This window comes from Ascaphus truei, chromosome 17 (genome assembly GCF_040206685.1).
Source record: "Ascaphus truei isolate aAscTru1 chromosome 17, aAscTru1.hap1, whole genome shotgun sequence".
Taxonomy (NCBI): domain Eukaryota; kingdom Metazoa; phylum Chordata; class Amphibia; order Anura; family Ascaphidae; genus Ascaphus; species Ascaphus truei.
Genome location: NC_134499.1, coordinates 33941685 through 33956544, shown reverse-complemented (window position 1 = coordinate 33956544; position 14860 = coordinate 33941685). Strand labels below are relative to the sequence as shown.

General features: G+C 39.7%; 1 protein-coding gene across 7 annotated transcripts in view; it reads left to right on the top strand.

Moving 5' to 3' along the window:
* Positions 1-14860, top strand: part of ATXN7 (ataxin 7) — an 89795-nt gene that overhangs the window by 17325 nt on the left and 57610 nt on the right. For 4 of the 7 annotated variants that reach the window (XM_075574728.1, XM_075574726.1, XM_075574727.1 and 1 more), the window contains 2 exons: positions 9411-9638; positions 9777-9839. In XM_075574728.1, the coding sequence (XP_075430843.1) occupies positions 9419-9638; positions 9777-9839 (283 nt within the window). In that variant the 5' untranslated portion in view covers positions 9411-9418. Of the gene's footprint in view, positions 1-7992; positions 8283-9027; positions 9165-9410; positions 9639-9776; positions 9840-14860 lie in introns of those variants that run through there. The other 3 variants (XR_012788624.1, XM_075574724.1, XM_075574729.1) reach the window with 2 other exon arrangements.

The following is a 14860-nucleotide window of genomic DNA, read 5'->3' as shown; positions in this document are numbered from 1 at the left end:
ACAAAGTTTGTATGAATGGATTTAAAGGGGTCTAGATGAGCTGTGGGTCTGTTGCCCATACTGGGGCACTGGGAGAAAGGTATGCTCAGGGTATAGGATTTGCTGTGAGCTGACTCTTGTAAGAACATTCTAAATAGCCTCCAAAGCGCTTGGCTGTTGGCACAGAACTGTACTGCCTTATATTTTAGTTAAGCTAGTTTCTATAATTCTCTAAATGGGATTTATGAAGCATGTAGGGTTCAAAGCCCAGTCTTGGGAAAACATGCAAGATCTGTGCTATTAATGCTGCCAGGAGGCAATGCTCAACCAACAGTCTCTACTGACACTGAAGCAAATGGTAGGGAAAGAAAGTACTGTCTTTATCACGTACCGGTAACGTTCTTACAGAGCAGTAATGCAGAAAAGATTAGCAAAATCTACTCTGCTTCTCTGTGTCAATTAAATAGACCTGAGCTCCCTATATCCATTTGTCCCCTGGCATCGAACCTCACTACTTTGTACCACGCTCCAGCAGGAGCTCTGCAGAGAACCGATTAACCAGCACAAATGAATAGTCTACCCAAATGTATCTGGTTTGCTACACTACGGAGTAGAATAATACAGAGGTAGTCAATTCCAGTCCTCAAGGTCTACAAGTAGGTCAGATTTTCAGGATATCCTTTCTTCAGCACAGTCAGTGGCTGAGCCAACTGTGCTGAAGCGGGGATATACAAAAAATCTGACCTGTTGATGGCCCTTTAGGACTTGAGTTAGCCACTCCTGGTATAATGTATGTACCATTATTTTATATGAATATTTATCTTAATAGCATGAAGAAGATATAGTTACAATAGTGCAGTATAATGTCTCCTGCTTTCCTTGTCATAATGACAAGTAATTATCTTAATTTCCCCTTATTTAATCCTTTTCTACTAGTCCTATACATGGAACATGTTGGAATACTCGTCACGCATAGAATCTATTACATGGCCTTCAAACAAAAGCAGAACAATTCAACAAATATAGCTGAAATATTTCCTTTTTGTCTCTGTCATAGTTGATGAAATAATGTGTTCGAGCGTATGGCAAATAATTAATCATACAGAGTATTCTGTTGAGAGATTACATAATACCGTCACGGTTGAGGCTTTTGTGTCTAAAACCTGCATTTTTACATATCTTCAGACCCCAAAGACAATAAATCAGTGGTAAATATTGTAAGCAAAGTTTGAAGAAAATTAATGTTTATGCCGATAAGTTCATTTTCATGAAACACAACTCTGCTACAACATTCAAAAGTAACAGTCTTTCATTCAGCAAAATTACAATATACTGTATGCAATAATAATGGACCTATTTCAAGAAGGGTCTTTTATACTTATTAAAAACATGTAAGCCCCTGAAACAATATGCAGCCAAAAAATATTACACAGGAGACAAAAGTATTCTCCATATAACTGGACATTTCAAATATGTGTCATGTCTATAACCTCCTTTGTATCAGAAATGCCACGGTAATGCTGGAGTACAAGCCAACTGGTTTAGTCTTCTACTTAGCACTAGTTACAGGAGGCAGACACCCTCATCAGTTGACTGAGTTATACTTAAGTTCTCGACAACTAAAGCGATAACAGAACAAGAATTGGATTTCTATTCGCCTAATTTTAGTATTAATCTAATGTTGGCATGCCCAAGAACTTATAGCTGCTCGCTTTTATTTCCTTGCCATCTACAGTCATAAACTATGTTTAGGCCGCATCTATACTTTGCGTGACGCGAACAAAAGCCCATACATCTATGAGGCAGGTCATAGAGCGCACGATTTTCGAGCAGACAAACAATTTTGTGTTTGCCGCGCGACGGCCGGTCATATGGGCGGTACAGCCAATGAGGGCGAACTAGCCTTGTGATGTCACGGCCCCGCCTCCGCCACGCCTCCTCGTCACGCCTCCCCATCCCAAAGGCCACGGATCTCTCAAGCGCGCGCCTACTATAGCCGGGGCCTTAGATATACTTAAGTGGATCTCAAAAGTGATTTACCACTTTATATTCAAGAATTCGAAGAAACCAAAAAATACTGAGATTTATAAATGGATAATTACATTTTTTGGTTTCTTAATGAAAACAAAATGATGTATTTTTATTGTAATGCTGTTGGGTAAACTATATTTTTTGTTTTTCCATCAGGCGCACAAAAACATTTTTCCAGTCCCCTCTCTGCAGCATCCAACATAAAGTTGACTATGTGCAAAACATGGATTTTCTACATTCAGTCCAGCTACTTTAAGTGACAGCCCTAAAGATTCATTAATTGACATTGCAAAGAGACATCTTCACTGGATACTGAAGTAGTTTGAATTGGAAAGGAATGTCTGTAAGGATGAGTGGGATTCTTGGTAGGAATATGTCTTCTCTCTTAGTACATCCTGCTAAAATAGTGGCTTTGATGACATTAGGCAAAATACATTTTTCATTACATAGTCTTGGAGTATCTACATTTTGCAGAAGCCAATTTTAAGCATCAAGTTATGTGGCGGCATCCCACATAATGGGATGGCTCGATTAAGTGACCAAGATTAAGTGGTAGTTTGAAGGTTATGGGATGTTGACATCATTGATGACATCACATATGACATTTGTGAATTGTATCCAAACATAGACAAAAAAACAGCTCCTCGATCTCAAGAGCCATCATGCAAAATTGGGTTATGATATCTAAAGTGGTGTCCAAATGCATAGCGCAGTTCCAAAGTGCGGGGAGAATCCGGCCTGTGCAGCCAGCACAACATAGACAAACAAATTCTTCAAAGTACAGGTCTCCTTTGGGACAGATACAAAGTAGAACTCTACTCACAAATTCATAATGCAATTTTCTATTTAATGTGTCAGCCAAGAACAGTGGAAAGACAACGTTTCAGGTCCCGTATGGACATAGCGAAAAGACGAACAACTTTCCAAAATATATAGTAAATAACAACATCCTATCAGCATCTCTGAAAGTTTATATGGTGTAATTCTAGAAGCACATTTGTTACTTTGGTGGGCGGAACAATATCCGAAAAGGTATGGGAGAAAAATGTTTTTATTAATAAGGCTTGCATTGCAATACTAGGTGTATAATTGTTTGCTAGCGAGTAATCGTAAAAATGTCACATATCTGTGAGCATATGACCTGCATACTGGAAAAGGGTTAATACAGCTCTCTAGCTGACTCACTTTTCACCTTCTGCAAATGTCCCTAAAATTAGTAATATCTCCCCTCACTCCATCCCCATATACCATCTGTCACGGTGCAACCAGGGTTAGTATACACGGCTACTGTAGCCAACTCACCTTTCTTCTGCACAAGGTACTTTCAATTAGTTAATATTTACCCCTTGATTGCAATCATATCTACTCGCTGCCACCACCCCAAAAATATCAAATGAAATTAGCAGAGTCTCAGGTCCCTGTTTATTAAAGAAAAACTATGCACATGACACACAAAAGTCTGTTGTAGCAAAATGTGTCCGAAAATGTACTTTACGCTCTATAGAGCGTGCAACAGTTCATTCAGAGCCCAAAGCTTTACTTATTAAAGATTATTTTAATTTTAAAAAAAATATATATATATACAGTAGGCAATACGACACCGTTTGAAGACGAATATCAGAGGCAGCACTCACATCACCTTGAGAAAGGTCCCACACGAGGACCGAAACGTTGGATAAGATGTCTTGTTAATACAAATTTCTTTTGACCACTTACCTGGAGTGTTGCCTCTGATATTCGTCTTCAAACGGTATCGTATTGCCTATTCTATACCATACAGGATTTGCACCCACATTGTTTCAACCAGACGGAGTGCCTATTGTTCTGCACCATCTACTATATATATATATACAGTGCTTTAGATTACAGAAAAATATTTTTATACGAACATACAGTTACAATAAATGCAGAACAGTTTCTTAAAATAAAAGGATAAAACATACGTAGAACTTCCTATACTTTACCACATCATAGGCTTTTCCCAGAGATATCACTGGCGCAGGAAAGATGAGAACTTGCTGGTCTGATCTCAAAACACACCTCTTGTTGAATTCTAACTCATAATTAAAAAGTAGGGCTTTTATATTCTAAATCCCCTTCATTGAGAACACCATAAGCCCACCCCTGTGATCAGTCAGCCACGGGGTTGACAGTTTTTATGACGTAGAAGAAAAAAAACAACCATTCTTGACGTTTAAAGTCTGACTATAAATATGAAGAGACCTCATATCTTTTATGTCTATAATACTTAGGCAGACGCGAGTTTGCTGAATGTAAGAATACTCATTTTGACTGGCGTGCTCCTACATTTGAGTGACAAATGAATATCTGTCTCTGGCCACCTCCTAAATCGTAAGTGTTTGGCCTTATTGCCTTTGTCTCACAAATACAAATATCTAAAAGTTATTCTTTAGAATAGAGTTTATCACATTATGCTCATTTTAATAAATTCCCTCGTTTGGGGAATAGCTTCTTAGCCACGTCCCCCTGAACCTTGCAGAAACTTCAGAAGAATGGCTTTGACAGTAGCTCGTTTATTTTAATGTCAGACGAGCCATAATTGAATCCCATCTCTGGCAAAACAAATGCCTTATCTCTAGATTCTATCAGTCCCATACAACACATATTCCACTTTTAGTGGGCTATCAATGATACCCCCAATTAAGCCCTCTTTGTAGATCAGGACAGACACATGAAGGTTCTTGACCTGTCATAAACACAATTGCTTGGTCAAACTAACCACATTTACCCCTGAAGCACAAGATTGATTAAAATACTTAATATTCACCGTCATTTTTATTTCACTGGTATTTCATTCTTTTTCAAACGTCTGTCTTTTTTTCTAAGCTCCAGATGGAGCTTGATTGGCAGTGATTTTGAAAACCTTTATTCCTCTTAACTTTTACGGAGTAGTTTTTCAAGCTACAAATATTCAGATTAGCAGCTTTCTTCAGTCAAATGAATGGTTTCTGTGGCAGCATATAGATGTCACCATGAAACTGTGCAGCAGCCTGACAGGTTATTTACATTTCTAAGTTTAACCACGTCCGCTTAGTTGAGACTTTAATGTCGTTGTGAAAGTTTTTAACAATTGGGAATTTCATGTTGATTCCACTGCTGAAAACATCTGCATTATGGGTTATACAATGAATGACCGATGTTAACGTTTGCAGTCATAGTTTAGGAAATAATGGGAAAATGGATGTAGGATGTTATATGGTGGGTTAAGTGCAATAACAATATACGTATTTATATCTTTATATAGTGCCATCTAGGTACATAGCGCTTTACAATAAACGTGACATAATATTATAACACAATGGGAATAAGCGCTTCAGACAGAAAACAATAGGAAAAATAGTCCCTGCCCTGAAGAGCTTACAATCTAAGTGGTATTTTTTACAGAGACAGAAGGAGGGCGTTCTAGTAAGTGCGTCTGCAAGGGGCCAAGGTCAGGACATATTAGATGTATAGTATCAGCCAGCGGAGCTAAACATATGCTTGGCTATAGAGGTGCGTTTTAAGAAAGGTCCTAAAGGTGGAGAGGGTGCCAGTTGGATATTGAGGGGGAGGGCATTCCAGAGGTGTGAGGCAGTCAGTGAGAAAGGTTTAAGGCGGGAGAGGGCTTTAAATGCAAAAGGGGCAGAGAGAAGATATCCTTGAGCAGAACGAATTTTGAGCTAGTGTTTGAAATGGAATTTATAGCTGCATAAGATGCGTGGTTTGTATGCAATATTTTGTTTTAGTTTTTGATTCTACTAACCCAGAGGGTGACCAACTCCAGTCCTCAAGGGCCACCAACAGGTCAGGTTTCAAGGTATCCTCCTCCCCCCTGCGACAGAGGGGAAAGGGAGTTAGCTGGAATGCCCCTCTCCCTCCGACCTTCCTAGTGCTTAACAAAATGTTGGCTCCTAAAAATTCTGTCTGGCTCCTAAGTATGTTACATTTTTGTCCACCCCAGCCTGGGTAAGTGTGAATGCACAACATTTGCACAATGCAGGAAACTGTATTGCACGCAGGAGTCGATGTAGTCCCTAAGCAATCGACACACAAAGAAAGGGCAGTCGTTTATGAGGCCTTGTTTTAAAGAAACCTACCACTTGTAATTATCCTTGAATCACAGATCTGTCGTGACATGAATACATTGGCTGATCACTATCAATAACTGCAACGATAACTAAAGGTCTTTGCCCAGTAAAATCGCACTTTCCAAAATCTTCCCACTGGAACGATAAAATGGTCTTAACAATTGGATTGTAAATGAAGCACTTTGCTCAAATGCTGCTGCCCCCATTTCTAACCAGCATGAACTAATGTCAGTGCTCTGTTTAATCTTGTTAAGTGATTATTTTTTAAATGAATATCAGACAAGTATAAATATTATTGAATGGTGCTTGAAAGTTGTCTTGGAAACATTTGTAAACAATGTAAATTGAGACTTGGGGTTTGTTTTGGCTTTACCTCACTGTATTATATAAATTATTTGGAAATGTACTTTAGATTTGTTTTTTTTTAAGGTAATATTTTAGACACGTAAACAGTTTTTGTTAACTGGCCAACCTATTTGGACAATATAATCATAAAATAAGACCATGAAAGTGCTTGAATGAGCTTTTGAAGTTCAATTACTGTCGAGTTTAATTTAAGAGGCAGATTGCATTTTTACCATGCATGTATTTTATTTTTTAAATTGTTGTATAGTTAAGTATTTTAGGTTTTAAATCTGAAGCATAACACATAATCCTGCCGTTTTCGTGCGTTAGGAAATCTGTAAGAAAATCATTGTTTCCTGCTTCTCATTGAATCCACTTTTCTTCTTTATAAGAGAAATAGATTTGTAGTTTGCGGTCACAAATATATAACCCATAGCTATTAAATCCTATGGTTTGCGTATACAGCCACACAGAAAACGTTACTGGAGTTTCAATAAAGGAAAAACGGCCATGTAACACCTTCCCTGTCATTTTTAACATTTCCAACAATGCACATGCTGCTACACTATAGCGATACTCAGACAGAACAATGATCCCAACACTCAGAGCCTTCCAGGCATGACATGATCGTCATATGAAGTGCCCTACTATTGTACTACATAGTAGGTAGTCGTAAAAGTGCACGCATGTCCACATGGATGTGGCTGTAGATCAGGGGTGGGCAACTCCAGTTCTCGAGGGCCACCAACAGTTCAGGTTTTCAGGATATCCCTGCTTCAGCACAGGTGGCTGTCATTGACTGAGCCACCTGTCCCGAAGCAGGGATAGCCTTAAAAGATATATATATATATATTTCTATATATTTACTTAGGATTACAGTATTGCTTTGATATTTTGTATATTTCACAGCTGCAGAGATCCTTTGGGGATTGTTTTAGCTTTATATCTTTTTAGTGTTTTCCATGTCCATAAATAAACATTATTTTCATTATCATTTTTGCTTGAGTGCTTTTAGTGGGACACTTTTCTTTTCTCTCTTTTTTACTTTATATGTGTGTGTGTGTGTGTGTGTGTGTGTGTGTGTGTGTGTGTGTGTGTGTGTGTGTGTGTGTGTGTGTGTGTATATATAGATATAGATATAGATATAGATATAGATATATATATATATATATATATATATATATATATATATAAATGTGTGTGTATATATTTATATATATGCATACTTTTTTTAGGTAGAAAAAAATGTGTGTGTAATATATATATATATATATATATATATATATATATATATAAATATAAAACGTGTGACTTCATCGTTTTAGATTTAAAAAATAAATAATGTATGTATACACACACATTATTAGGAGGTGGGAATTGTAATTTGAGATGTGGAATATTGGAAGAAAGGGATTGTATTTGAAGACTAGGTTGATGTTGGACTCGTACTGAGCAGGCTAGTTGCACTTTGTCAGTGTGGGACGTGACAGCACGTGTGACATGTCAGCTGAGTGACACTGCTGTCGCTAAGTCCCGTGCGGCCGCTTGGGAGAGCTAATCTGTGACCGGCGAAGTTATTAGGCAGGCTGGTTTCCCCCTTGTTCCTCCGCTGTGTGGACGTGAAACTGGATTGTGGGAGGGGGAGCGGTGTGTGACGTGCCAGGTTTAAGGAAGCCCAGCGAATCCGCATCTCAACTCCGGAATCCCCGAGAAGAGTCACAGGGTAAAACGGGAGCCCACGTCCCGATGACACCCACTATCCCGCGGGGAGCTGCTCCTGGGTCACATAACAAGATGGCTCGGGGGGGAGGTTCGCACTGTGCTCCACGAGACTGATAGGTAAACCAGACAGACATGGGGTGTATCTTGTGGGTGGAAGAGGGTGTTGTTGACCGGCAGCTTTGGGATGTAGTTTAGTAACCCTTTAATAATAGTTTGTTTCTTTATGTAGCGCAGGCAGTGTACGCAGCTCTGTACATAGAATAATGTTGGTGAAGAGCGATAAAGTGACTGGCTCAAGGTCACAAGGAGCCCACACTTGGATTTGAACCGGACTCCCCCCCCCCCCCCACTTCAAAGGCAGTAGCCCGCTCCTTCAATGCCAGTGCTAGTTCACCTGGCCGTGAAGGGGTTAATAACAGTTTAAGGACAATGACAGAGTTTAATGTAGACAGTTTGTGTTGTTGATGTTATGTAACATTAGCAGGGCAATGCGTTTGCTGGCCCGGGTCAGCGCTGAAAGGGTTAATCACACAAAAATAAAAAAATCAGACTCCCCCCCCCCCCCCCCGAAAAATATCCCGCTGATCAGAACCGGTTTACCCCCAACATTCCATTGTTAGAACCTTGTCACCCCAGACGTTCTACAGTGAGCACGCCACCAGTTTCACTTCCTTCCCCGCCGCCGCGGGTTGGAAACAGAAACTCCTCGCTGCCCCCTCCCCCCTCGGTCCCCAGAAGTTGGTCCTCAGTTATTTCATTGATGCAGGTGACGTCCCGAGGGGGAGGGGAAGGGGTGTTGAGTCATGCTCTCGGGAGCTGGGGAACTATTAGAGTAGTTAGTGAAACCTGACGTCACCCATCATCATGACCTACTCCCTCCTCCGTGATCCACCTCCACGACTAGTGTTAGTGACATCGGAGGGGGAGGGAGCTGCGTGTGTTCTGCATGTCACGAGCATGGACGCGATCTGCCCAAGGAATACCCCCTTCCTGACTTAGGTGACTGTTCCTCCACTTCCAATACTCCCCCTTAACCTACAACCCCCCCCCTAAAAACAATAACGTACATAAATGTTTAATTCCCCCCAGTTTATTCCTTTGCATTTGATTTGCTCAAAGTGAGTGCGATAGGGAGGGGGAGTTAGAGGGGTTATATATTCAACAGCCCCGGCCCACCTTAAGAAAGAAAAAAACCCCGATGACGCTTCTTTTTCTTTTTTTTTTCTTGTGTGTGTTACATTGTAGCGGAAAGAATGTCGGAAAGGGCCGACGATGACGTCAGAGGAGGGGAGCAGCAGCAGCAGCGCAGAGCGGCCAGGCAGCGGCGGCAGCAGCAGCAGCAGCAGCAGGAAGAGAGCACAGCGGCAGCAATGGCGACTGCAGGGGAGCGCAGATCTCTGCCCAGTCCACAAGCAATGCTGGGCCAGCCGTGGAACCACTGGCTCGATGCTGCTAAGCTGCACGGGAGCGAGGGTGAGCCCAGCAAATCCCTCCCCCCCTCTCTCTCTCTCATCCTCCAATGCATGCGAGCTGCTCTCCTGTAACCAGCAAGTGTCCCCATTCCCATCTGACCTTCTCCTCCTCCTTCTTCTCATTCCCTCTGTTGTTTAGAATCGGATGAAAGTTTGAAGGAGTGTGAGAAAAAACGAGAAGCCATGAGACTCTGCAGAGAAGGCAAGTGAGAGGAGTCCAGTTTAAATGTGTGTGCACTGAATTCATTGGGTGGGATCAGTGTCCTCAGGCAACCACTTCCTGTTGGTTTGCTTAATTAAATGCTGCCTTGGAAGAGTGTGGGGGTTAAACCCCGTCACAAGGCTTTAAAGTTTTTTTTTTAAGTCGTGAAGTAGGAGAAAAGTTGCTGAAAAGTCTGTGCTGTTTAATGCCGGTCTGCAGGGATGGCCTAGAAACCTGCTGTCCGTTCATAATCTGTTGGGTGGTTTCTTTAGCAATGGAAGTTTGAATGAAAGTGACATGTTCTTGGCATTTGTGTCCATGATGATTGGCAATACAATGTTGGGGGGGGGGGGGGGTTTATCAGATCCTTTTCAATGAAACCTTTTTCATTTCGGAGAAAGAAAATACACAACGTCTCTTATTAGACACGTAATGTAGTTGTGAATGGAAGAGTTACGTGTGCCTGTAACAAACACAGGTTAATGGTGTGACACCAGCTCGAATTTACGTGTATGATTGTTTTTAAAAACCAATAAGAAAATATTGGCCAATCAGATTGGTTTTCAGCTGGCACGTGACACTGGACACAAACGGTATTAAGGTAATGCTGGGACGTGCAGTTATGGCTTGTTAATGCATTACAAACTGCAAACTAATTACTCAGAAGAAACACTTGATCTTGTCATTGCAAACTTTGACATAATTTTCTTTTAATGATTTTTTCTTTTTATTTTCCGTATTGGGTACATATTTTGCGGGTTTGTGTCAGATTTTTGGATATCATTTTGTTTTAATATATCATTTATAATTATGTTTATGATAAATTGGAACTCTGCAGTTTTTTTTAGATTTTTTTGGGTCACAATAGGTGTAAAATGTCACTTGGTAAAAATCATAACACTGTTTGAAAACAAGTGGAACGGGCATATATGCAACTAAAGCAATGCACACAGTCTTTATAACATTATTAAAGTATGCTACACAATATCCACTTCCTGAGACATAAAGCGAATGCTCAAGTACGTAGCATGTGAGTTACATATTTCCTATTTTTTCCCTTTAAACGTTGGAATTGGTATGTATGTATATCCTTATTGTATATCCTTATTTATATAGCTGTCCATGTAGATGGCGTTTTACAGCTGTACTGCACGTGACATCGTTGGAATAAGTGCTTCAACATAGAAGTAGACCTTAGGAAAAGTCCCTGCCCCAAGGAGCTTACAATCTAATTGCTTCCAGTTGAAATGTTGAAGCAGTTAGGCGTGACATCACGCGCGCCTGTACTTGCCAAGATCTGTTTCCTGCAGTGTCGAGCGATAGGGCGCGTGCCTGTGACGTCACTTGAGCGGTTCGCTTTCATTGGCTGAACCGATCACGTGACCCGGCCGCCGTGTGGCAAATACAAACAATTTTGTCTCCTATTTTCTGTAGCGCGGCCTCTCACGTGCGCGTGTATTGGAGTCCCTGTGTTTGTGTTCGGCGCAAGCGACGTCTGAGGTACTATGGACAAGGCCTTACCTTGAATCACATTCTACATCCACGTCTTTTTTGTCATGTTGCATTTAAGTGCATGTTTGTTCATAGTGTTGTGTTCCAGTTATAGAGGTCCTTTCATAATATTGAAGAGTTCACAGAATAATACGTTAATCACATTTTCTAACCTGGGCCGTTATTTCCTGCTGTACACAAGGCTGCTTTGGATGGTGTCTTGAGGCATCAACTCCCATGGGCCTTGCATGGGCCACATCAAATGGTCTCGATTTTACAGGAGTCCCATATGTATTTAAAAAAATATTAGAAATGTACACACTCCAAATACGGTTGAAAAACAACAATTTAAAAGAGGTTACCGCACAGTGCATCTGTGCAAGGGAAGGCATCCATGCACAGTAACCCAGAATAAAGAAAACAAACGGAATTGCAAAAAAGTGTATTAAATGGCACGTTTCAAAATAAACCAAAGTTTTGTCCAAAAGGGACCTTTCATAACTGGAAGGTCCTTGTTTGCCGAAACGTTGATTTATTTTGAAGATCCTTTTGGACGGAAACTTTGGTTTATTTTGAAACAAGTCGTTTAATACCCACTTTTCAAGAATTTCATGTACTCTGAATTTCTTTATTGAATTCTGTCCCATCATGTATGTATTTATAGCCGTTCTGCCCAGGCTCTCCCCAGCCTCATCAAATCTTAAACGCAGAATTGGTTTCGCAGCTTCTAGTTAGTGAAGTTGTATTCTCACTTCTGTGATTTTGAAGACGTAACTTTCTCTTGAGTGGCTTGATTTGCATTATTACTCAGGTCTCTGAAGGGTTGTTCTTTTTCGGTTTCATCGTCCTGAGAGTGACTGAGTTCACGGATATGATGACTGCGGGATGCTGGCATTAGAAAACCAGATAATCGTATACTGCTACTTGGTAGCAGAATCCAGAGGAGGCCATCACTTGCATTTCTGTAATTAATAGGTAATATTTGTGGTGAGTATTGGACTATGAAACGAAAACCACACTGTCCTTAAGTTTATACACTTTTTAGATTTTCAGAATCATTGAGAATACTTTGAGTCATTGGAACTTTGCGGTTGAAACTCTCATTATGTAGCTTGTTCATCTGTACCCCCAGCAGCAGAGTTAGGGCAAAATTGGAGCAAGTGCTGGGGAGGTGTTTTGTTCTTGATTTGCTCTACTTTTTAGCTGGAGACTTTGATAAATAGGACTCCCATATTTCTGTTCGTATGTCTGACGGAAAATATATTTATTCCCTGTTTTTAAAGAGGGGGTTTTAAAAGTGTCTGTCACTGATAATCTTCTGGTTTGGGGGGGAAAAGATTGGTGTAAAATGAATATTTTGTGGGGGACACTCAAATGATTGCTATTGGGAAATGTCTCTGAGCTCCTTTTTAATTCAGCCCCAATCACCACAACTTTGACTTTTCGGCAGCATTCTTTGTCCAGAATTAACCAAGCTCAGATCAGGGGTATCAGCGCTCGATCCTGCATCCAGTGCCATTGATTTGAATGGAAGTCTGGGCTCTGGTAACCCTTCTTGGAACTTGGTCAATCTCCTCCTTTGATTAATTAATAAGTATGAGTCTCTGAGAAGCTCTTAACAAAATCAGGTGGTGGTATTTAAATGTTGGGAAGGGTGGGACATTGCCTTCTACAGAAAATTAATAATATAAGGTAATCACTGCTAATGTAATTTTGAATGTTATACATGTGTAGTTTCCTAAACCTAGAAAAATAGACTGGCTATATCTAGTGTTGGTTGAACTGGACTCGCTCCATATTCAAAACCATAATTCCGGATTTTAAAAATATTTTTTTTTATATTCACAAATGTGTGTGTGTGTGTGTGTGTGTATGTGTGTATATATATATATATATATAATATATATATATATATATATATCAGTGGTTGACAAATCACCAAAAAATCTACTCGCCACACAAAAAAATCTACTCGCCACCTAGTACCAAACGTGTGCTGCTTGGGCCAATATTTACTTGCCCGGGGGTTAAATCCACTCGCCCGGGGCGAGCAAATGTATAGGTTTGTCGAACACTGCATATATATATATATATATATATATATATATATACATATACTGTATATATGTATATATATCTATATATCTATATATATATATATATATCGCAAATGGAAATATTACTGTATGCTCGTTTGCAACCCTGGCTTTCATCATTATCACCCAGCACACAGTGCTTCCACTGCAGCAATATAATATATATATATATATATATATATATATATATATATATATATATATATATATATATATATATATATATATATATATATATATATATATATATATATATATATATATATATATATATATGCAAATATAGCTGTATGCTCATCTGCATGTCTTAGGCAGGTCTGCAACCCCGCCTTTCCCCATTATCACCCAGCATACAGCACTTCCACTGCAGCAAGGGATTCTGGGAAATGACATGCAAATGAGCACACAGTGTCACTTTTTGCCTCAATAACCATTTTTAACATGGTTCCCTATAGGCTTAAGCTTGCTGCATGGTCACAGCTTTGAGCACAGCCAGGGTTAAGGTGCATACCCAGAAAACCACCCACAGACAGCTGTATATATATATATATATATATATATATATATATATATATATATATATATATATATATATATATATATATATATATATATATATATATATATATATATATATTAACCACTTCATCCTAAATGTTCTCAAACTGCTTCTATCAGAGGGACTATATAGCAGTGATTCCTGTGATGCTGTGTTGAAGTCCTATTTCTAAAGGAGCTCTGCAAATCAACATGGCATATTGAAGGTGCAGTCCCACTTAGATTTGAAATCACAAGTGATGGGTTGAAACTAGGTGATGGCTTTCAAGAAGGAAATCAGACCAGTAAACTTTTATTTTTAAATCATTTTGTAAAGTTCTCCCTGACCGTGTTTTGTAGACATTTGAACCTGAAGTTTAGGGCAGACTATTACTGCTTTCTTATCTCTCTCCTATTGTTGTCCACAATCCCAACTAGGACAGGTGGTAGTTAAATTGGATTGCCTCATTAATAACCCGGATGAGAACATGGACCCCTTTCCAATTCAAAAGACAAATACTTTGTCGGCAAAGAATGAAATAAATGGAATAGAACTAGACGAAGTAGACAACTATGTCTACCTTGGTCGGCAAATAACAATGGGTGGGAACCTTCTGAATGAAATGAATAGGAGAATGACGATGGGATGGAGGTATTTGGAAGAAACAAGACCATATTTCAAAAGAACCTTGCACTGTACCTCGAGGAAAGTTTTCAACCACTGTATTCTGCCCATGCTTCCATATGGATTTGAAACTTGGACTCTAAATGTGAAGATAATTCAAAAACGTCAGCCAACGCAAATAAATATGGAGAGATGCATGTTGGGAATTACTCGAAGGGACAGGAAAAAGACTAAATAGGTTTGAAACCAAACAGAAGTCCGTGACATCATCA